Below are 24,994 nucleotides of genomic sequence, written 5' to 3' on the forward strand. Positions count from 1 at the left end.
AGTCAGCTTGGTTGCTAGCTCTGCGTTCCCATTTCCTCCATGTCACTCCTAAATATTCCATGGAAATCACTACAGACTTTTTGATCTTCTCACCTCTCCATCTTCTTTCTGATCAAAGTCAGTTAAGGCTAAAATTTTCACATCTGAGCGGAGCCCAAACCTAATGGAATCATTATCTCTTCTTTCTGGCTCTAAACATCACCTAACTAAAAGCTAAGTGGGCTCTGTCGGCTATCAAAAACTCTTAAAAATAATCAATTGGGTATTCTCCCCTAAAGCATCCACCACTTTCTCTTTTCTCTGCCAGATAGGCTATGGCCATAATCTAACAACAATTAGGGCAGTATGGTGTAGATTATCAAATACAGTCAACACAGCTGAAACTTTCCATTTATTTTATGTTTATTCTCCTCATTCTTTATGGAAATGGAGGCAGTAATGTGTGTAACAGTTAAGACTCACAGCTCTTGAGCAAACCTGTTTAGGTTTAAATTCTGTCTCAGCTCCCTATTACCTGTGTGACCTTGACAAGCTATACAACTTCATGTGTGCCTCAGCTTTTACCTCTAATAGTAATGAAGTAATAACAGCTAAGAGTATCAGCTTCAGGATTGCAGTAAAGCATACAAAAGGCTTAAAAATAATACCTGATTCGCCACAAGACACTATTATGACACTACTGTTTTGTTGGTAGCTACTTCTCTTTGCTCTTGTGAGTACCTGAGAAATATTTTTAAAGAATTTTGTGAAGCAGGAATACTGTAAAGAAATCAAGACGACAAAAAAATAAAAGTTCATTCACAAACATGGCCAGAAGAAAATAAACAGATGCCCTTTTGTGATTTTGGGTGTGGGGATGGAGAGTGGTATAATACTCTTATTACACAGTTATGTCTTGTAAATGATATAAGCAAATATAAACAATTACTGAGGAGATGTTTAAAGTGCTTAGTTGGGTACACGATAATAGAATAATGGAACTGTTAGGACCAACTCTGTATGACTAATTTTTTTTATTTTAATCCAATTTATCACCATATAATTACATTTACTAGATTGTCTACATTTCAGGAATTCCATCCATGATGCTGGAGGCTATGCTAAGAAGATTATTCAAAAGCTATTGCCTCTCTTTAAAGATCTTTTTCTGTGTCAGTAAGGCCATTGATGACAGTCTGAGTTTCATATCTCTGGAAACCTACTTGAAATGTGCAGAAGTTTAACCTTGGATTTTGCTCTTTTTGACTTGCCATGCACTATTCTGCCAGGAGAGTAGTGTTCTGAGGGGTGCTTTAACGCTTTCTGACCTTCATGATTATTCAGTGTCAGTTTAGGTACAAAGAACCCCAGACTGAACCCACACATTTGCCCCGCTTGACCTACCTAGTGATTTCCCTCTTTATTTCAATTGTGTTATTAGGATGGATCCTTGAATATCTCTACTATCAGTACCTTCATTTTTTTTCTGATTTTCATTTCTTTTAATCAAGTCACAACACAGAGAATAGTCAAACAATAACTTCGATCAATACTGGCCCAGGAACCTGAAAACGAGGTTGAAATTGAACTCTGAGTCAGAAGGCAGCACCTCAATACAACAGCTTGATGGACAAAAAATGTGAGCTGTGCATTGAAAATGTGCTGATGTCTCAGGAGTCAAACCTATGAAGCTTAGGCTCATAAGCAAATACACAGTGAGGCTAATAGGTCTGTGCAGCCCAAGTGAGAGGAAGCTTCCTGAGCTGCATGGCTTCCTAGAATGGAGTCCCATGGAGTGGCATTTACCTGTAAGTGTCCTGGATGTACAATGTAACACACAGCAACAACACACCTACAGATTTACTTGGCTTATAAAGGGATAACACTATCATGAGATAGAGACACCAGCAGTTATGGAATTAAACTGCCATTAAAAGTTCCAGAAGTGCCAAAGGCAATTCTAGTAGAGAAGGCCATTAAGCTTAGATGGCCTTCAACTCATTTTTGCCCTATCAACTCATTACACTCACCAAAGATGACAACATGCTAATATACAATGCTCAAAATGTCATCAGATAGTACAGCACTTGAGTGTGTCATGTTTATGACCAAAGGGGAATTGACTTAACTAAATACACTGAATATTGGTGATTACTCAGTTTTTATTAGTACTTTTTTACTAATAAAGATTTGAGGGATTTTTATTATTTTTTTTAATTCACCATGTGCCAGGAACTATGCTACAAAGTTGGCCACACCTTGTATCTTAACAAATCTTCCAAACAGCCCTGAGTTAAATAAATTATAGAGCTATTTTGCAGACATGAAAGCAAACAAATGAACCTGCCCAGGGTTGTTTAGCTAGTCAGCCTAGGTACGATATTTACACCAGCACCTAATGGCTTTGGGGACCATCCTTAACCACTGCCTGATCATAAAACAAAACAAAACAAAACAAACCCAGGAAGCATCCAAATGCACTGATAAATAACACCTAACTGGCCAATATTGGGAACTGTCCTATATAAACTAAAACCAAGTGACAAATCTACAAGCTGCCATTTTAGTTTTTCATAAAATGTGATTCCCATATATATATGCATGGAATAATTTCAACTTATCTGTTCATTAAGGAAAAAAACTGGAGAGAAAAAGACATGAGGTCAAAATTTCTTAAATTTCTTGTTTTCTAAATTACCAAATCAAAGTACTACCACCACTCCAAGGTCTACCAAAAATACAAAAGGAAAATTATCAGTAAATACATATCAGGACTAGTCTATTAATTGGCAGTCGGTGATACTGGTGAGAGAAAATTAGTCTGTAATAGGCTCTTTGTACACTTCCTATACTCTGCACTCCTTTGTATTCATGTACAATTTGGCTCCATTTCATAAAACCTGGAGTGTAGTTTTAGTTTGCAAAAAATACTTAAGACATTTACAGTACCCATAACTCTGATTTAATTTTAATAGCTGGCCATCGTGATGATTTATCTAACCCCGAGTTCTTGATAAGATACACCCAAACCAATTATAACATTATTCTTGTGAGAAAATAACATTCATGGCACAGCTTCCAGAAATGCACTGCTGTGAAAAGAGGGCACTGTCAATAACATCAGAGTTCAAAGTCATTCCTGCACTTGTTCCCAAAGCAGCACCCAGTCCAGGGGTGTTCTAGTAGGTTAAGTAATAAAGAAGCAAACCCACAAGACCTGCATGCCTAACGGAGAGGTTATAGAGGTAACATCATCACTTCCAGTCTCAATCCAGGGGCTCAGGCTAGCATTTTTTTCCATGGTGAATGATTTAAGTTTGGCATCTGGACAGTTTTGCTATTGCAAATTGTAGAAGAGAATTCTTCCCCTCCTCATGCCTCTTCTATCCATGAGAATGTAACTCTGCTAAGTCTAACACTCCCACCCCTTCCCACTCCCCCAGTCATACCCTGGATGGCAGTTCTCAGAGTGTGGTATGAGATCCCTCAGGGGACCTGAAGGGGCAAAACTATTTTCATTATTATGTTATTTGCCTTTTCACTCTCATGCTCTCATAGTGTAAAGTGGAGTTTTCCAGAAGCTAGGTGATGTGTGATACCTTAACAGCATAAAAGCAGAAGCAGATACAAAAGAACCAAGTGTATTCTACTAAGACAGACATTAAGGAAATTTGCAAAACTTGAAAAGCCTGATGTTGCTCTTACCACTAAATTTGCTTTTCTGGTGCAGAAAATAGTGATTTTTCATAAAAATTGGTATTTATGTTACATGTTAATGGTTGTAATATTTTTAAACAAATAGAATATTATACATTTTTTTCAGTTTAATGTTTAATATGCAAAACATTGATAGATATTATATTGTAAAAGCCCAGTGGGGTGATAACTTTTAAGAGTGTAAAGGCATCCTGAGACCAAGGGGTTTGTGAGCTTCTGCCTTAGCAAAAAGGATACACAGAACCTACATGACAGTTGCATTCGAAGTATAATGAAGCAGCTGGTGCCCAGCCCTGTCTTTAACCCTCCCACCTGGGAGTCGCTGGCCCATAGAAAACAAGCATGGTGATTTCATTTTCCAGGCTGGGAGTTTGCTCCCAGTGAGCAGGTATACGGAATTCTGGGGTTTCCCATTAGTGACAGACATGCCTACAAGTAGAAGCCATGCCCTCTAGCTTACCACTTATCAGAACCCTGGTGATATTTGCCTTTGCTACCTGTGGACATTCTGGCTTATATTTCACTTGGGTTATAGTTTGGTTCAGGAAGAGGATGTCCTACTTATTGGGCCCCTTCAAAGACTTTAGGGACTTTGATAAATAAAAAGGAAGCGCAAAATTGGGGAAGAAAATAATCAGGAAGGTACTGAGATCCAAGCAAGGGAAAAAACCTTTTACACTGGTCCTGCCCATTTTTAACTTGGTTGTTTGCAGCCTTGACTGTGAAGTGCAGTTGGTTTTTATAGTTGGGCAGGTGGCTTTTAACATCAAGAGGCTTTAATTCCTAAACCACAGGGTATTTTGATCTTGATGTGTGACCGCAACTTAGGTTTGTTATTCTCCAAGAAAGCAGCTGTTTACATCAGAAGGACGTAATGCAATGACAGTGAACCCCCAAGAACCTTAGTGACCAAAGGATGGACACCTTTGGGTGAGGTCTACTGCAGTTTGCCCTTGGCAATGGTCTGAGGCAGGTCACAAGTTCCAGAGATGACCATGAGCCCCAGGCCAGAATAAAGAGAGACAACTGGGACACAGAAAAGGGGGATTATTTGAACATCTAATGCCTAAAGGCTAGTCAGTAGAATAATCCTTGTTATTTTTAGATGAATTACAGAATCCTGTCCCGACTCTCCAAATTAATAATGACAGGCCTGCCAGGACAGCACCAGATTGGCTACCTCAAATTCTGCTCCACAACCAGAGGCAAAGGAGGCACAGGCTCAAGATTCACCAGAGACAGAGTGGGGAACAGAAGAGGCAGACTGACTGAAATACACTGCTGAGGGGAGCAGCAGGCAAGTCAGGAAAGGTTTGCCATGCTATGTGGGTATCTGCCTGGCCGGGGATCGAACTGGTGCTGCAGCGGCTCCGGATAGCTGCATATAAGTTTCATCTTAACCCATTGTGCCAACAGGGAGGCCCTGGATTGGTGTTTATAAAGGAAGAGAAATCATCCCTTGCAGGTGACTTTCTTTGGCCAAAGCAACACTAGTTAGTGGCACGGAAAGAGCCACCTTGATGGCCACACTTGCCCTCAGACAGCAAGTCCCCGGGTCACTCACCCGACACCCAACAGAGCCCATGCAGCTGATGGCACCAGGCTGCCCATCTCAAGGAGTCCCCAGAGAAAGGCAAATTAGAAGGTTTGAATGTGCTGGTTGCAAACCGAAACCCATCAGGGAAGAGGCTCCCAGTGGGAGGATAAATTTTGTGGCTTATGTTTACGGGGGGGAGGGGAATCCACCCCAGTATTCTGGGTTTTCCTTCAGAAAGCTGCCATTAAAAATGCTGCCACTTGTGTGGAAGGCTCAGAAATGTCCAATGGTAGAAATCCCCATCTTTTTTTGAGGTGCCTTTCATTTTTGTCCAACATATTCACTATAGTTTAAGTCTTCATCTCCCCACTGAACTGTGTGCTCAGTTCAAAGATTGTGGATTACTGACAAAAGGTTTGACTAGACTAGTGTTTAGAAAGGTCAAACAGGGGGAGGTTCTCTCCACCCATGGTGAGTCACTGGGCATCAGAAATCAAGGGATATCGGTGAAGGTCTCTGGAACACTCAGGACAAGTTATATGCTCATAATTTCTCCTGGGATAAACTCTTCCAGAATAGGAATGATTTATGTCTAACTTTGGAGACTGCAATTGATGCCGTGGTCATCTTGTAATGCCCCATTAGGTCTGTGGACTCTAAAAAAGTAAAGGGACAGATCTAAAACTTCATGAGGTTGGGTGCAAGACTGTCTTGACAGAGGCCCATTTTTCTCTCCAAGGGTGACTGCTCTTGATGGTTAAGAACATAAATTTAATGGTTAATCCAAAATCTGGGGAAGTTTTAATGGAACCCTTCTCTTCTACCTTCAGGTAGAGAGAGCTGCACCGGCAATACCACCACAGACCTCTGTCAACCTCTCTGGAAAGTCTGAACGAAACGACTCGGCACACTGAGTCTAGACCCCGATCACCTCTTTTCTGTGGGAGTCAGTCTCTCCACTCAGTGCAAATATCATTATGTTGTAGGAGAACTTAGTGGGGCAGGACCCCAAGGTGGTGGCTGATTCCTCACACAGCACTGTTAAAGATGTGAGGTAAGGGATGAAATTATATTCAAAATGATATATCGAAGCCACATTCTCCTCCCTTGCCTTTATTAGTAATAAAACTAGTATTTTGGTTCTGTATCTTCTGACTCGGTCTGATTTGTCCAGGACTTAGATGCCTAAGCACTCTTTATTAGGTCCCTTCAAAGACACCAAACTGACCCACAAGTTTCAATATTGCTGAATACACAAAGGTCCAGACCAAAATATCAAAAAGAAGTGAGGCCAAATAACATCCTTATACCTCCTCAGGGTTACAAGCCCACTAGGAGTGCTGCACGCTGAGGTTCTGGGAGTCCCCAAGGACTCAAGTGCTTGGAAAAGCCCAAGGGCCAGGATCAGATAGTCATGCGTAGTTCTGAATTCACTGGGTGATGACCAGTTCTGTGCCAAGTATGCACTGAGGTCAGAAAAAACAGGTGATTCACAAATTCACCAAGCACCCATCAGTTCCTTGCATCTCTTCAAATCACCATAAATGGGCACGTAGTCAGTGACAGTAACTGCCTGCTTCCACAGCAGCCCACCCTACGCCTGGCTCAATCTGCTGGATCTTCCCATTCCCACGTGGCCCATAAGTTTTCTCTCTGAAACTGAGATCCTGTAAGCCCTCGTTCTAAAGTCCAAATCCTCCTCCAGCCTGCAATCCTTCAAAATCTTGTATATACAAACTTATCTTGCTGCCACTGCAGCCACTCTCTCTGACTTCCAAGGAGAAAGCAAAACGTTGGTCACACACCCATTCATCCCCTCCTAGAGGTGTGTCTTTGGATGAATGATTTAAGCCCAGTTTCATTCAGACATCTGCAACAGGATAAGGATAACAATTCCCACCTATCTCAGGGGTCTTACATGAAGATTATAAGAGACAATGCAGGTGATGCCTTGGCCTGGCACACAATAAGCACTCAGCAAACATTAGATTTAATCACATGAGTCAGCTTTCAAGAATGCTCACAACTCTTGGAAACACATCATACAAACTATGACTGAAAATGTCAGGCAACAGAAATGGGCAGGAAACAGCAAGGCCAAGCCTCTGTAAAGTTATTAACTTCACTCAAGAGTCTAAGATTCATGGGGATCCTTCAAGAAAGAAGAAAAGGGCAAAGCACATATACAAACAATCTCAACCTCATTAGTAAGCAGGCAAATGCAAATTAAAACCGAAGAGAGATATCACTATGCAGTCTACCAGATAGTTAAAATTTTAAACTTTATAACAAAACTGCTAAAATTATAGAAAAACAGATATATGAACATGGCCTGATGGGCCAGTTTGTAAATTTTTTTTCCTTTAAACATATATATATATATATCTCATATATATAAATGTTACATATATATTTATACGTTAAATACATGTATTTTATATTTACATATAGTGTATTCATATAGATTTATAGAAATTATACACACATACACATATACCAACATACATATGCATGATACATTTATACATATGCATGATATAAACGCCTCTCTATGTGTTTGTATATAAATGAATATACACATATCTATGTGACACTGGTTTACAACACTGTATGTGATTCAAGGGCATAAGAACACATCCCCTATCAAGGCACACTCAACCCTCTACCACAGTCCACTGTGCCTCCTTCCCTTTTTGCTTTCCCTCTCTCCCCCTCCACCATTCCATTGTCTTTCTAGGGTTTGTTGTTGGGTTTGGTTTTGTCTGACCCTCTGCTTTGTTTTTCTATATTCCATATATGAGTGAAATCATGCGCTATTTTTCATTCGCCTCCTGACTTATTTCACTTAGGATTATTCCCTCAGTTCCACCCGTGTTGTTGGAAACGGCCAGAGTTCATCTATGTTTATATCTGAATAGTATTCCTTTATGTATATACAACACATTTTTCTAATCCACTCTTTTGTCCTTGGCACTTAGGTTGTGGAAGCACTCGTATTAGATAGTAAAGATAAACATTCACACAGCTCAAAACCCAGCAATCCCTTCTTGGTTCATACCCCAGAGCAGACCAGCATTCCATCATTTGGGAGCTTGCTAGATGCACAAATTGTCATGCTCATCACAGATTCATTGACTCAAAAGCTCAGGGGTGGAGCCAGGAATCTGTGTTTTATCAGTTTTCTGGTGATTCTTCTACAAGTGAATGTTTCAGAAATGCAGCCCTTGAGGATCCCTGGCATTTATGCCCAAGTGGCATGCACAGAAATATTCATCACAGCAAAATTCTGAAACCACATACACAAGCCCATTAACAATAAATTGAATAAGTAAACTGTATCATATTCATAGCATGCAATGCCCTAGAGCAGTGAAATGAGCAAATTATAGCTATGCAACTCAATTGAATGAATCTTATAGACATAACACTGAACAGAAGCAAATCACCAAAAAATTATACACACACACACACACACACATACATACACACAACTATTACATAAGCATGACACATTTATACATATGCATGATATAAAGCACCTCTGTGTGTGCAGAGGTAAAGCTATCAAGCAATGAATAATTATTAAAAAAATGAAAATAGTGTTCACTTTTGTGAAGAAGGAGGGAATGGAGGTCGGGATCCAGAGAATTCCAAGCATTGGCCATATTCGATTTTTAAACGTGGCTGCTATTTATAAGGATATATTTTATATCCTTTAATTATTGCTTAAACTGTGCACTTATGTTTTACATACTCCTCTACAGGTACACTTTACAATAGAAATGAGGTGTTTAAGAGGCTGAGCTTCATAAATATACCAGTTAGAAATGCCAATACTGTCTCAATTTTTTTTTACCTGCATTTAAATAAATATCTGACATCAGGCTACAGGCATAAGAATCCTATTTCCATCACAAATAACTTAGGGCATCTTAGTTTAATCTAACTGAACTCTGGTGTCCCCATATATAATATGAGTATAGTTTGTGTGTGTGTGTATGTATGTGTGAATTAAGGATAAAATGAAATGAAGTGAAAAACAACACTTTGTGCATCTAATCATCAATAAATTATTAGCTTCTATAAAACCAATGAATCTACCTTCATTCTTTTTTCAGATTCTATGCTAGCATCAGTATTACCTCAACCCTCTCTTCTCTTGGGTCCCCACATCATGTTAAAAGTATTCAAAGAGGTTGAAAAATTCAGTCTAGTTTCAGACTAGTCTCAACACACACACACACACACACACATCTGAGTCCATACTAGGACATTAAAGAATTAAGTCAAAGAAGCAAGAAGACAGATCTAGAAGAAGACACCAGAAAAACTTTTGTCTGATGACCTGCAATTCCCAAATCAAACTGCTGACAGAACACCACCACATATTTTTGTGTATACACACACACACACATTAGTATAAGCCTAGGCAAGTCTATTAGAATTTAAGAAGTAATGTTAAAATATGTGCCTTTCATTTCTGACTTCCAAGTAGGGTCTAAGGAACACTGATGGTGGTCCATGCAGTTACAAGTTATCTGGCTGTACCCCTGAACCCAGACAAGGACTTCCCTGCACAGATCAAGTCCTCACATTTATTCAAATAAATAAATCATCCATTCTTTGTGTTTGTGTAAAACTGGTAATGACTATTCCCCGAAATCTTCACATTAAATCTTCAATTAAATTTCTTACATCATGGGCTTCCCTGGTGGCACAAGGGATTAAGTGTCAGCCCTAGGAAGCAATCCACAACTACTGCAGCACCAGTTCAATCTCTGGTTAGGGAGGTGACCCACATGGCACAGCAGACCTCTCCTGTCTCGTCAGCTGCTCCCCTCAGCAGTATATTTCAGTCAATCTGCCTGTTCTGTTCCCCACTCTGTATCTGGTGAATCCTCTCACCTCCCCACACCTCTTACCTATACCCCAGCTCATGTATGCATAAACAAATAAATCTTTTCAAAAAATAAGGTTCTTACATCTTGCTTAATAAATGAAAGTATTTTTCTACATAACTTAAATATACTTCCCTGATTGCTCTTCCCAACAACTTTATCATTGAAAGTATTTACTTTTGTGGGCCTCCCCGGTGGCACAGCGCTTGAGCACTGGGTTGCGAAGCTGCCCGCAGCCTCTGCAGAACCAGTTCAATCCCCGGCCACTGGCGAGGGTCCCACATGGCGCGCAGACCTCTCCTGCCGCCCGTTGCTCCCCTCAGCAGTGGACTTCATCCGTCTGCCTGTTCTGTTTCCTGCTCTGGCTCTGGTGAATCTTCTCAGCCTCCTACGCTTCTGACTGTACCCAGTGCTTATAAAAATAAATAAATAAATCTTAAAAAAAAAAAAAAAGAAAGTATTTACTTTCCTTATTTTCCAATTTGGATACATAGATATGTTAACTATCTTATTCAAGTTCACAGAACAGTTTAGTATCAGAACCAGGGCACAAAACTTCAGAGTCCCTATTCTTTGCCAGCCTGTCACACTGCCTCCCTAGGCAGTTAAATTGATATACCTGGAGAGAAAATGAAGGAAATCCATATAGAAATACTCCAGTTAGTAAGGAAGAATTTGAGTTCAGAAAAACAAATTTTGTCTGAAAAAGACAGCCACCCATGTGTTGTATATATGTATATGTGTGTAAAATCTAGGAGGTGGAATTAAAGCATGAACTCCTACTTCTTACCACATGCAAAAATAAATTTCAGATAAGTAAAATATTGGAATATAAAAAGTATCATAAATTAAATTTGATACAGCATGAGGTTTGAGAAGACAGTGTCAGGGTGAACAATCTCAATTTATATTCTGGTTTACAACCAGAGTAGTATTTTAGAAATACTCTTCTCTCTCACATACACTGTATGTGCATAATATATATACTATACACATATAATATATATATAAAATCCATTTCTTTATAAAAAAACAAGACTTCAAAAAATACAGAATCATTATCTTGACGATCTTTGTTACATAAGCAAACACTGAAAAACGTAACACTGCTGTTTTCTAAAATAATTTTATTTTAGGTCATATGATGTTATGAGATCTACAAATAATCCAATGTTATCTACATTTAAATATACAGCTATCCTCCTTTTAAACAAAGCCCCGAAAGAAGGTCTCACTCAAAGGGAAGATCATAAACCAAATTATGGACTTAATTCAGTTTCATTTACAAGTTACTTAGCTGTAAATCAATTTGTAAATTAAATCAATGATTATGATATTCTCCACAAATGTTCTTAGTTATCTGTCAAATAGAGAAGACAGTTGTAAATAAAATTTAATCTTCAAAACATAAACATTGCATGTAAACAATTACTTTTATGTTAAAAAAATGAGTAGTGGCAAAACACAAGTGAAATAAAATTATCAATAAACTAAGGCCACACAAAGAGTACAATCTCTATAAATATAGAAAAATAAAATCTACACGTGTAAGAAAGTAAATAAATTAGAATTGCCCTGAAGCAGACAAATCCTTGATGGGTAATTACCTCTGGAATTTGATTCCTCAGTCCTCATCATTATGCATGGGATCCTCTACCTAGACTCTAGATCTACTACATAACCATTATAAACAGAAAAGACCTCTAAAAAGATCTTAGGATAAGTATGGCATTCTGCATCCTTCACAGAATCTCCCAGATCTTTAAAAAAAAAGTCAAAAACACACAAGAGGGTCAAGCTTCCCCAAAGATGCACTCTCCAGCTTGAAGACCAGCAGTTTATATATTATAACCCCTCAACTTAACCTTTTTTAAATTAAAAATAAATCTGGGTAGGACCTCATTGAGAAGTGGGTCACTAGTAAGCTCAGAAGGCATTAAGCAGCAGCACTGAAAAGATTAAAATCTGTTAACACTCAAATCTTCTGCTTAAAGACTTCAAGTCAAAAAGGCATTTACTTCTTTGCCTCCATCCTCCTTCTGATAAAGAGAAGGGCAAGAGAGACTATAACTTATTGAATTCCAAGTCTTTGGTTTTTGGCTAAAGCAATACCAACTAAACAGAATTATAGAAGAAATATAAGTAGAAAATCCCACCAAAGATAGTTCATAGCTTGACAACATAAACACACAAGTTACCTCTGTCCATAATCAATCTGTGTTCTTTTTTTTAATCTGTATTCTTTTTAATTAATTTGCTACTTCTTTAACTTTCCAGACATTTGTTTAATGTCTAAGACTCTTTCCTAATTTTGTGTCTATTCGAAAAATAGATGACACTAATATACGGGTGGTTTTACAAACTCAGTGGAAGGTGCCACACACAAAAATAAATACAGTATATGATTTCATAAAGCACAAGGAAAAGCAAAAATACTTAATGCTATTAGAAGTCAAGTAATTAGTTACATTGGAGAATGGTTAAAATTAGAAAAGGGTACTCCTGGAAGCTGGTATTGCCTGACTTATTTTTGGTAGACTTGATGCCAATTACACAGTATGTTTAATTTATGAACATTCTGCAGACACTTTCCTATATCAGACGATATTTCCATTAAGTGTGTGTGTATGTATGTGTGTAATTAGAGTTCTGAATTCCATGAAACAATGTGGGAAGCAGGACATTAGAACCCAGTATTGGAGATACTGGCACAAAATAGACTCTATTAGGGTAAATGCAAAAAAAAGCTGCAAAGGTTAACATTTGGGTTGCACAAAACACATTATCTTTTATTTACTGAACCAGAAAGCCATAAAAAATAAACTTCAGACTTTGAACCCTTGTGTTAACCAATTAAAGAAAAAAAAGTTGAAGTGGACCCCCTCTAGTTTATTAAAGATTTATGTTACACAGAAGTAGATTATATCCCCTTTAAACTTAATAAAGTTAATGGCTTTTGTGTCATGATTTCAGTGTTCAACATTTCAGAGTTCAACCAACCAACATTTTGTTGGAGATTATAGTCAAACCACTGTCTCCACCCTTCAACAATAGATCATGTTATAAAGGAAACAGTTCTAGATTCTGTCAGCAGCAAACAAATCAGTGTCCTTTAGTGCTGTTCCACAAAACACTGGCGCTAACGTATTTGTGGCCATTCCTTTCAAGATGAGGACATGTACATTTTAAAAGAGGACAAATAATTTCATTGGTGGGAGAAAAGTAATTTAAGCTATTAAAACCTAGAAAATATGCCATTAAACATTAAAACATTTCATTTCAAAATTTAGTGACAGAAACTCTTGAGTTTATATTCATGGAAAAGAGTGTCCAAAAATTTCAAAAAATACATAGCTTGAACACTTCTAAGCTTTCAGAAAGTATTTCAAGTCCCAAGATTCACAAACAAAAAAAAAATATTTTTCAAATGCTTTTGAGTATATTATTTGAGCCAAACAATTTTAAGAACATTATATAACAAATTATGAATCACTTCCCTAAGATTTTTTTCTTCTTTCTCTAAGAGAGCATACAAAAGAAAACAGTGATAATTCTAACCAAGCATTACACTTTGGCCTTAAATGCCAAAGTGAATAAAAATATTTAAAGTCAAGATTAAATGGAGAATGTAACTCAAAAGTTAACTACTTTAAGCAAATCTTATCAACTCAATAGAGAACTGAAATTTCTCGTCAATGTGATAATCTTTCTCTGAGTATCCTATTAAATGATGTCCCAGACCAGAGGAGGGAGAAAAACATGCACTTTGCTGAGGTCAGATGCAACTCTACCACAACAAATGGGGTTTTACTCTGGATTCTCATAACACCAAAAGGTCTGAGTTCCGGTTTCATCATCTCCAAATTGGAAAAAAAATCACCAATCTCACGGTTATAAAAAGCGATAACGGGGCCTCCCTGGTGGCACAAGGGGTTAGGACGCAACCTATGAAGCTCTGGGCAGCCACTGCAGCACAAGTTCAATCCCCCGCCAGGGAACAACCCACATGGCACAGCAGACCTCTCCTGACTTGCCCGCTGCTCCCCTCAGCAGTGTATTTCAGTCAGTCTGCCTGTTCTATTCCCCACTCTGCTGCTGGTGAATCCTCTCACCCCTCCACACCTCTGGCCTGTACACCAGTTCTTGTATGCATGGATAAATAAATCTTTAAAAAAAAAAAAAAAGGGCCTCCCCAGTGGCACAGTGGTTGAGCTCTGGGCTGCAAAGCTGCCTGCAGCCTCTGCAGCGCCAGTTCCATCCCCGGCCGCCAGTGAGGGTCACACTTGGTGCACAGACCTCTCCTGCTGTGCCTGCTGCTCCCCTCAGCAGTGTATTTCGTTGGTCTGCCTGTTCTGTTCCCCACTCTGGCTCTGGTGAATTCTCTCACCCTCCCGCGCTTCTGACTGTACCCAGTGCTTATAAATAAATAAATAAATCTTTTTTAAAAAAGAGAGATAACATAAGCATTTTCTTTCTTGGAAATAAAAATACTTCATTTTTCAGGTTTAATATTACCATTCATTTATTAAAAAAGTTTTGAAGAGGCGGCATCAAACACTTAAAGCTTCTTCTTTTGTTTTTTTTTTTCTTTTTGGTATATATGCTCTTCTGAGTTTCATGAATGACCTGCTGACAATTACTTAAAATAAATTGTGGAATGTCTTAAATTTCACGTGTAGTAAAAAACCAAAAGGTAATCCATGCAATCCTTACTGAAAGCAGTAAATATAATAATGCCATATTTAATGCAACAAAATAAATTAAAAACTTATTTTAATGAGGAAAAGAATAGTCATATCACATTTCCAGATCCAGTAGATTCTGGGAAAATAAATATTCCAAATTATGCCCCTTTAATTGTTTTTTACTAATTCCTTAATTCACCAAAACAAATAATATGTTAGAATGGGGGGGGGTTGGGAGAATCTGGGTGTGAAAATTTTTAATTATGGTAATTAAGTAAAATTTTATTTAATTTACATAACACCTAAAATTAAAACTACAATGTAGTACATAAGTATACTGTCACAAAGTAAATTTTTTCAATTAACATATAAACCAACATTAAATATGCAATGTTAAATACACAGCAGTAAATTATTACTCCAGTATTTATTTACTTGTTTTTATTATAGGTAGTTATATTTTGTGAAAGAAAATATAAGAACAACTCATGGATCAAGCACCTATCCAAATTATTCTTTCATAAATAACCCCTCCTTAAATAGCTCAAGCTGTTTTAAAATCATTACTTAACTAATTCTCCCAATGTTACTTAAAAAAAATCCAAGATGAAAGGTTTACTTAACCAATTTTGTATCTCAAGTTCTGGACACCTGCATGGTTCGCTTCCAACTACACTTTCATTACCAGAACAGATGAAAAACTGAATACTCAATCAGAGAAAAGAATGTAAAAAATATCACAATAGTTTAACCAACCAGTATAATCTCTCAAGTACTGATAATTCAGCACAGTGGGGTCAGTCTGTGATACAACATGGAAAGTTATCTATTATTTAACAACCCATTAATTTAGCCAATCTTCCTCTGGTCCTACTTACAGTTCTAGCTACTTATAGTTCTACCATAGGTTATTCTCAACCCAACTTTAAGTTGTTCATGTTTGTGTAGGTCACCTTCATGTTATTTCTATACTGCTTGATTTTTCAGTCCTCAGTTATAGCTTATATTTGTGGTCTTTGTCCAATTTCTCCTCACTCAGAAGCCTTGAAATGCAACTGATTAGCTGCCCCTTCCTGTAGCTTTTTGAGGTACATGACTATGCTAAAAACATGGGGTGGTTTAACAATCATTTTAACTAAAATGTTTTATTTCACATATGAGGTTCTCAAATCTGATTGCACATCATTCAATAATTTATTAAATCAGTTCCTCCTGATAGATGTTCAGAGATCAACTAATCCAGTATTTTGTAATTTTAAACAATGCTTCAATGCATATCCTTATATATGTATGTATGGATATATCATGAATACAGATACATCTGTAGGAAATTAACTACAGAAGAACTTGCTATGTTAAAGGGCTATCTTTCTAATGTTGACCCATCTATATTTTGAAAGCTGTCCCCTATCACTCAACTCATGGTTTTCATGGAGGTTATCTTCCCTCAAAGAAACTTTTACAAAAGCATAAAAGTAGTAATTTTTATTCTTAGTAACACTATTCTTATCTTCTTGTGAACTGAATTTCCCTTCACCAACCACCCCCCCCCCCAAATTTTTTCTTAGTGTTAATAGCAGCATAGCCAAGAAAAAAATTAAAATAAAGGTTATAAAAAATACAAATGACCTCTGACCTATCAAAATCCTTCGTATTTTGTAAGTGGTTGCTAATAACCTTCAAAATCCATACTCCACCACACTGAGTACCTGAAAATCCTTGCCTAAAGTCATTCCAAAGTCTTTGAAAAGAAGGAATGTTTGAGATATTTTTAAGAAGCCCAAGAGGCACAGAACTGGAAAGTGTCTCTTAAGAAATCAATTAATCCAACCAGGCCCAATACTTTACTTTTGAGGCAAAAGAGGTCACAAGAGTTTAAGAAAGTAAACTACATCTGGATCAGATTATAACCCCAGGTTTTCTGTCCTTGACACCAGCTCTTACCCTTTACACCTCCTAAGGGCAGTTCATTTGCATAGAACAAACTTACACTCATGGAGCCCAAACCACCCTGGATGACAAACACAAAGTTATCAATTAACTACTGACTGACACTTCGCATCAAACTGTGATAAACACTGCAGGAGATATATTGGAAATAGCAATCCTCAACCTCTATATTGGGTGTTGTAAATATATTTGGAAGCTCAGACAAGAAAGTACACTGAGGACTAAAAAGAATAACAAAGGAATCAAAAGTGAGCAGTATTATGTATGACCTGAATTTTCCTAAAAACTCTATTATAGCGCAAATCCTAACCTGAAGTCCAAAGCTTTCAAAAGGTAACATTTTGCTCCTACACTCATAGTCTGCCTATTTTAAACCCAACAATTTACATATGTAGAAGACATACCTCTTATTAAACAGTTATCTATACTTCTTCCTTGCCTCAAATAGGGTTAATGAGAACTTATCTACATATAGCTATATACACAAAGACCAACATCTGCTCAAATTAAGATATAATTTGCTGAGAATCTAAAACAAAAGAAGTTTTTAGCAGAAAAAAAAAGTGGAGCATAATGATTTGTTATTATAAATTATGCATTAAGTTACACTTCTTAACCCAACTTGAAAACACTTCAGTTCTAGAAGGTATACTAATGGCAGATATGAAATACTTATTCAAGTGGCAAATTCAAAATCCTTCCTATTTTATAAGTGGCTGATAAAAGTTACCAAAATCTGGTAGGGCTTAAACTGGATTACTTTTTGCGTTTGAGCCCAAAGAACAAATCTGAATAAAGTTAACTTAGGCAAAGTGGTAGAGAGTATATACAAACACTGCATTTCTCACAATATCTGACTTATATTTTCAGTCACTCTTCAGTAACGCAAATCCCCTGATTTGCGTTACTCAGGATTTTTTTTTTTTAAAGGCTTTTTAAAGCAAGATTAACTGTTGCTTTAAATCTTGGCATTTCCAGATTAATAACCCTAAAGCTTAATGAGGCACATCAGATTTAAGAATTGAAGATTTTTAATGTAAAAGGAAATTAAGGACAGTTTGGTGCAATACACTGTCTCTAAAATAATCTGCTCCAAGAAGGTTTTAGACTATGTATGTAAAAAAAAAAATACGATTTATCTAAAAAGAACTTGCTCTTTAAACCTCAGTCCAATCTTTTAGAAAAAGATCAGAAGACTCCAATAAAAGTATGAAAATCAAAAAGTATACTCTATATAAATTTTGAACTTGCAACTGATGTGTATGTATGTATGTATATTGATAAATAGCTTATAAAGATATGCTCACAACATTTTAGAACACACAAGTTATTATTTTTAAAATCACACCAAGTATGTCTGTAATGCTCAATCTATCGGTAATGGCCACACACCACAAGATAAGGAAAAAAGCATAACTATTCCAACAAGCAGACTAATCTGTGAAGACCAACTACATGAATCCCCCTTACTTTCCACAAGAATTTGTCACAAAGTAAAATAAGCACTGAGAATAAATAGGATTTACACTTAAAACAGTTATGTACTCTAGATATTTCACATCCTAAAATAGTTTCTTTATATGCTTAATTCATATGCTGCATATTAATCACTCAAAATCTGCATGTAATAGTCAAAAAATCACATGGGGTTTACACATCTTTCCTCAAAGGTACTCATCCAGGTTGAAAGCAGGACCCATGTCATAAGACAAAAAATACAGAGTATCTTTTAAGAAAATGTCCATGGTGCTGCTATATAACCCATAAAAAGTACACTTAAAATGAGAACAATAGAGCCATGCAATTAAAATGTGAACTAGACAAACAAAACGGGTCTATTAATTGTTACGCAGGCAGTAAAAATAAAATTATGGTTTTCTTTTCTGGATGATTAATCTACTTAAGGATATGAAAATCAATTGTATAATTTAAAAGGAAAGCTTGTCTTAACTTTGTGATTACCAGTGTCAGTTATATTTAATGCTCAAATTCTGCTTTTTTGTAAAGTGAATGGCATTGATACCTTAAATTAAAATGAACAGAAACGTTAGTACTGAACAGCATAATATGCAAATTTTGACTACAGCTAGGTAAATATGCATCTTATGGAGCAACTAATGAAGAAAGTCAAAAAACAAAGCAGTCAATTAAAACATTTTTTAACATTCCATTTAAAAAGTAAAGGCAAAAAGTCCTTTTGAATATTCAATTACTCTTCTTTAACTGGCCTGAAAAAATAAGGTTGGTCTGTAACTACACTAGTAAGGCAAATATTCCCTTAAACTCTTGGCTCTTTAGTCTGGACTGAAAAAAAATGTAGACTTTTAACAGCAGATGACTGCAGAGGGGTCATTTTCACCTTGCAGATAGATCTTTGTTGTCCTGGTGTCTAAAGCAGACCATTAGCCCAAAGTCATTTCTAATCTCAGTTGCACAATCCATATGGTGCACTTAACCCTAAAACTCATGTTGCATAAACTGCTCTGCTTCCATTCCTAATGACCTTGCAAATCATTCAACATTATTGCTTGCCTTGCCCCCGCTAACTCGAAGACTTGCCAAATAACTTGATGACAAAGTTATAATTTCCCTGTTCCTGGAGACTTACAAAAGTTAACATTAGTCTAGATGAGTCTGAGAAAGAACATACAATGGGAAAAATAAGCACATTTATTCGATATTGATAAATGGCACTTTTAAATGCTCCAAAAAAAAAAAAAAAAAGACCACAAAATTCACCTCCTTCAAGGCAGAAGACTAAAAGAGGATATGCGATTACTCCAGTGGTACTACACATAGTCCAATGGTAGTAGTGACCAAAAATATCTCCCCCTGTTACTTCACTGCACAGTATTCAGTTAAAACTGACTTTCAGATCAAAAAGTTAGTGGACATACCATCTGCTGTTTGACTCGCACTCTGAGGAGTAATTGTAAGTTGGAAATAAGTCAGAACGTTCAATAATATCCAGAAATTATTTTTTTTAAATAAGTGCTTTGATCTATGGCATCTCCTTTGTTTAAAAAAAAAAAAAGAAAATATCTGATGTACGCAAGATTTTTAAGTTTATTTCGCCTTCCCCTTAACTTCAAACACTTGAAGTAGCCCTTTTTCCCTTTCAGCATAACCTCTTTAATAAGCCCCATTTAAAAAGAAGAAACAATAAAAGAAGTGACAGGAGGTGAAAGAACGCGGAGTGTGCGCTCCAAGAATAAAGGGCGGTTTTATAACAGGAGGTACTTTTGTTAGCAAGTGACTGGCAGGTCTCCTCCCCCAAGTTAGAAGAAATTCCATCCACTCCCCAAAACTGCACAGGCCAAAAAATGTCTGGTCTAGTAGTTCTGAAACCCCAGAGTCAGGACTGAGGGGGGGGGGCGAAGAGGGGGAAGGGAGGGGTGCTGGCGAGTGGGGGAAGGGGAGAGAGAAACCAGCGGGAGACGCAAGAACAAAAGAAGAAACCCAAGAAAGGAGAAAGGAACGGCGGGACCGGCGGCCAAAGAGCTGGCGGGAGGGAAAGAGCCCGAAAGTGGAGAAGAACCTGACCCGGGGGGAGAGAGCGAGAAGCCGGCCAGGGCACGGCGCACCGCACCATGGCGCACCATGGACAGGGCTCGGCACGGCAGCGGCCCACACCCCTCTAGGGGGCGGCGGGAGAAAGCGCGAGACCACGCGCGGGCTCGGTCCGGCCCCAGACGCCCGCAGCCCTCGCCCCACCCCACCCCCAGCCCCGCGGCCGGAGTGCGCCAGGCCCTGACCCGTGAAGACCGTGGAGCGGGGCGCGCGGGAGGGGGGTGGAGGGATCAGCACCATCTGTTCCAGCCGGGCCGCCCCCAGCACAGTGGCACTTCCGAGCCGCTCCCGCACTTTCCCTGGCAGCTACCCGCCGGCCACCCCCACCCGCCGGCCGCGCGCAGGGGACCCTTCAGGAGGATCTCCCGGGAGACCAAGCCCCGCAGCGAGAGTTGGCATGTCGCATGCCCCCCTCCATCAGCCGCCTTGGGACCCCATGGCACGCGGGGACAGACTGTATCCCCTCCCGGCCCCAGCACAGCTCGGGGGGTCGCGCCCCCGGCGCCCGGTGTTGCTTCCCGGGACCCACCGGAGGGTCGGGAAGGGCCTCGGGGCATTCTCTCGCCGGACGCCCCCGGAAAGTTGGGGGCCGCCTGGGTGGGGACCCGCAGCGCGAGTGGTAAAGGAGCCTGCGACCTGCCTGGAGCAGGTGCTTCCAGCCGCGGAGAAGACTCCGAGGACCGATTCGAGGAAAAGGCTGGCGGCGGGCAGGCGCTCTCGCCGGGGTGTGAGAAGTGCCGGAGGTTCCCGGCGAGGCGTCCCCAGGACGCACGCAGGGCAGAGTCAGCCCGACGGAGCGAGAGGAATAATAACCGAGTAACGGAACTTCTCGCGGGCGGGATAAAGGACATGCGGAGCCAGGGGTCGGTGCGGAGGCGCGGGCAGGCAGAGAGACTCTTTTCGGGGAAAAAGGGCAGGTTTTCTTTCCAGGTAGGACCCACGCAGCAAATCAGGAGGACGAGCGAACAAGCACAGACGTTAACTCCGGGCTGGGGTAAAGACAATAGGACAGCGCAGGCACCAGGGCACCGGCAGGCGCGCGGGTGCCAGGGTGTGGTGGGGCAGAGACAAGTCCCGGGAACTAAGACACCAAGAGTGCGAATTCCTCCTGCAAACTCGCGAACCATCCCCGCAGAAATAAACCGAAAATTTGGAGCAAAGTGTACTGGGGCGAGAAGCTCCGAAAACTGCAACGCTGCCTCCCTTTCCACTGCCTGGAGACACCCCCCGCGAGCTCCCTGGCCCCGAAGGAGCAGCAGAAGCGGCCCGCAGTCGGCCCCTTCGGAACCCGCCAGGGGAGGCGCAGGAGACTCGCCGGCCCCGGCAGCCCAGCCCCGCGCCCAGCCCGAGCCTCGTGCCTGCGCAGCTCCCGAGCGCGGTGCGGCACCTCCCTTCCCGGGTGCGCAGCTCGGCCCCGCAGCGGCGCGGGGAACAAAGGGACCCGGCGCCGCCCGCCCCACCCCGCCCGCCCCCCAGCCCGCGGGGACGGCCGCGTACCTGGAGCAGGGCCGCCAGCAGCGGCAGCAAGGTCCGCGGCGCTCCCGCTATCCGGCACATGGAGGCGGAGAGGGGCTGCGCGAGGAGCCGGAGGCGGCGGCGGCAGCAGCACCAACAGCGGCGCGGAGACGGCTCCAGGCAGTTTCCACCCCCTTCCCTTCCCCTCCCCTCCCCACCCCCTTCTCCGCTGCTCTCCTCTCCCCGCCAATGGAGAGAGAGCTGATGACAAATAGCGGGCCGCGGAGTCCGCGGGACTCGCACCAGGAGTAATAAAACAGACCGAGAGATCAAGGAGCTGGGAGGGGGCGGGGAGGAGGGCTGGTGCGTGTGTGCGCGCGTGAGTGTGTGTGCGCGCGTGTGAGTGTGTGTGCGCGCCTGAGTGTGTGTGCGCGCGTGTGAGTGTGTGTGAGAGGGAGAGGGAGAGAGAAGAGGCGGCCGCTGTAGCAGCGCAGGCGGCTCAGCTCCAGCCCAAAGCGCAGCGGAAGCCAAGAGGGATGCAGGCGGCGGGGACCTTGGCCGGCGGAGGACGCGGAGATGGAAGTGAGCGCCCCAGGAGCTCCGCAACGCGAGGTTTCGGGCTCGCGGCTGTGCTTCCTCCGGGTCCCCTCGCCAGGGCCGCCCAGCGCGACGGAGGCGCCGGGGAGAGTCCGCGGGGCGGGTGCTCCGGGCCGTGCGCGCTGCGCCTACAAAGGGCAGCCGTCCCGCCGCCGCGCGCCTCCGCTTGGTGGGGGCTGAGAGCCGCTTCTCGGCTCGTCTTCCCGGTCCCCCAGCGAGTTGGAGACTGTTCTCCGGCCTCGGCCGCGCGGGGGTGAGGCCAGGGGCCCCGCCGCTCCGTCCCGCGCAGCTGCTGCCGCGGCCGCCTGGCTGCTAGCGCGCCGGCTCCCACCCGCCGGCCCCCGCCCCGCGCCGCTCCCTCGCGCGCGCGCCGCCCCCCGCGGCCACCGCCCGCGCGCCCCGCTCGGCCTCCGCGAGCGCGACCCGGGCGAGCTGCAGCCGCCGCAGCCGCTCTCCTAGCGCTCGCCGCACGCGGTGCCCGGCTGCGCGGCCCGCTCGCCTCTCCTGTCCCCTCCCGCCGCCGCCGCCGCCCGCGCCTCCGCCTCCCGTCGCCGCCGAGCCTCCCGCTCGCGTCGTGGCCAATCGGAAGCCACCGAGCAGCGGCGGTAGCCGGCCGGATCCGCGGCAGCCGCCCGCCCCCGCCCCGCCGAGGCGCACGGTTTTTTGCTGCAGCCCGCGGGGGGCCGCCGGAGGGAAGCCTGGGGTGTGTGGAGCAGCGCCCGGCAGGTGGAGGGGCTGCGGGGAATAAAAGAACTTGCGCAGGAACTTGATGGGGAGCAGGTTCACCTTTGGATGAGAATCAGAGAGATGTTAGGAATTGCAGGAAATGTCTCCTTGGTAGCCGAACGCACGCTTTTTTTTTGTTTTGTCATTCTTTCTAGGCAGGATTTTTTTTTTTTAAATGTGTGTGTGTGTTTGGTTTTTTGCTGGTTTTTTGCTTCTGTTTTTGTTTTTGTTTTTTTCTGGGCAAGGGCAGACTCAGCAAACTAGCGACTCCAGTAAAGCCCATCCTGACCATTGTTGTCTCCGGCTCCTGCCACGAGCCACCTGCGGTCTGGGGAGGGCGGAGGCCCTGGGTTCCCACCGGGGCTCGCGCCTCTCCCACCTTTGCGGACCTCCTGGAATAGCCCGAGTTTGCGGGTTCTTGTTCTGGGAGTTTGAGATTGCGTGTTATTTTATTTGAAAGCTCCGGCTCTAGATTTCTACTCGTTAGTGGCACCGTTCATATCTTAGAACACAGTTTCAGGGACTTTGACTTCCTCCCGACACCATCCCCAACAACAAAAAGAAGGGAAAAGAATGAAGGAAACAAACTAAAAGCCTGAACTCGCCATGAAAATGGGATTTTCAGAGAGATAAAAGAACTGATACAGATTTGAACCGAGGAAAGTGTTTTTTGCATTCTTCTCTTAAGGCAGGAACTTGAGACATAAAAAGTGAAAGACTTTACAGATTTGGGTCACAAATATTCGTGGTATGGAGAGAGGGGTGGGGAACAATTGATTTTGACAGGTAATAATATTTTTCCAGAACTTATTTTTCAGATTTTACAGGTATAATGTACCTGTAATACTTAATGTACTTGAATACTTTAAGGTCCTTGAACTTCGTTGCATTTAATGAACATTACTCTTCTGCTTTGGGTAACTGAAGTATTAACATTTGATTATGAGTTTCAGGATCCTGATCGCTTAAGAACTTGAAAATTAATCTCTAAATATCAGGTACCAATTTTCTTTGACATAAGTGATCAGCTTTTAATTATGTACTATTGCTGGCTAGGCTTTTAAAATTTTAATATTCATAAGGAAGCTTATTCAATTTTAATTAAAACAATATTGCAGGCCATTTTTTTAGTGAGACTAAAAGAATTTTCTGGATTTTATTCTCGAAAGAATAAAGGTTATGTTAATTAAATTTAAATGACAAAAGGGTCTGCTTGTTTTTTGTTTTTTTTTCCTTCCTTTTTTTACTAGGTACTATTTCTTATCAGTTTAAAGTTCCCTTTGCAATAGGGTATTTATAAATTCCATCTTCAGGGAAGCATGTAATAGTAAAAGATATTCAGTAGCAAATGGAGGAGTCATTTGTCTTATTCCAAAGTGGGATTTTTAGATCTCATCTCCAGGCCTAAAAATTAAGCTGTGATCTAGACTCTAAGGTACATCCTCACTACTCCCAGCAGTAGCCATTGATGGTTATTGTCATTCTGATTACTTTAAAGGTAGAATAGATTTCAGCATGAATAACTCTGTTGCTTGCAGTGTTATTTGCTTGAAGCTTTATTAATTACCTTATTATGACTTCAGAATCTGTTTTGGAATGTCTGTCAATCACCTAATTCTGTTTCCAGTCATTTTTAATCATACAGGTAAGCATTTGCAGTTTTTTTGTTTTTTTTTTTTTGTTTTTGTTTTTTAAGATCAACTTGCATGCCTCTCACTTTCTAGTGGAGGTGAATTGCTTTGCAATCTCACCTGATTTTAACCTGTTAATCTGATCAGCCAAATCTTGTTCATTGTCCTTAGATTAGGAATAACCTAATCTAAAATCAAATCATTAGGGCTTGTGCATCCATTTGATGATGGTAAAGGTAGACCTGGTGT

At 41.3% G+C, this 24,994-nt stretch overlaps 1 protein-coding gene across 1 annotated transcript in view; it reads right to left on the reverse strand.

Moving 5' to 3' along the window:
• Positions 1–21,893, reverse strand: part of CDH2 (cadherin 2) — a gene marked incomplete at both ends in the record, with an annotated part of 210,041 nt that extends 188,148 nt beyond the window's left edge. The window contains one exon of the mRNA XM_084252257.1: positions 21,834–21,893. Coding sequence (XP_084108383.1) covers positions 21,834–21,893 — 60 coding nt within the window. The remainder of the gene's footprint in view (positions 1–21,833) is intronic.
• Positions 21,894–24,994: the final 3,101 nt, after the last annotated feature.

The sequence above is a fragment of the Talpa europaea genome (assembly GCF_964194135.1).
Source record: "Talpa europaea genome assembly, chromosome: 13".
Lineage (NCBI taxonomy): Eukaryota > Metazoa > Chordata > Mammalia > Eulipotyphla > Talpidae > Talpa > Talpa europaea.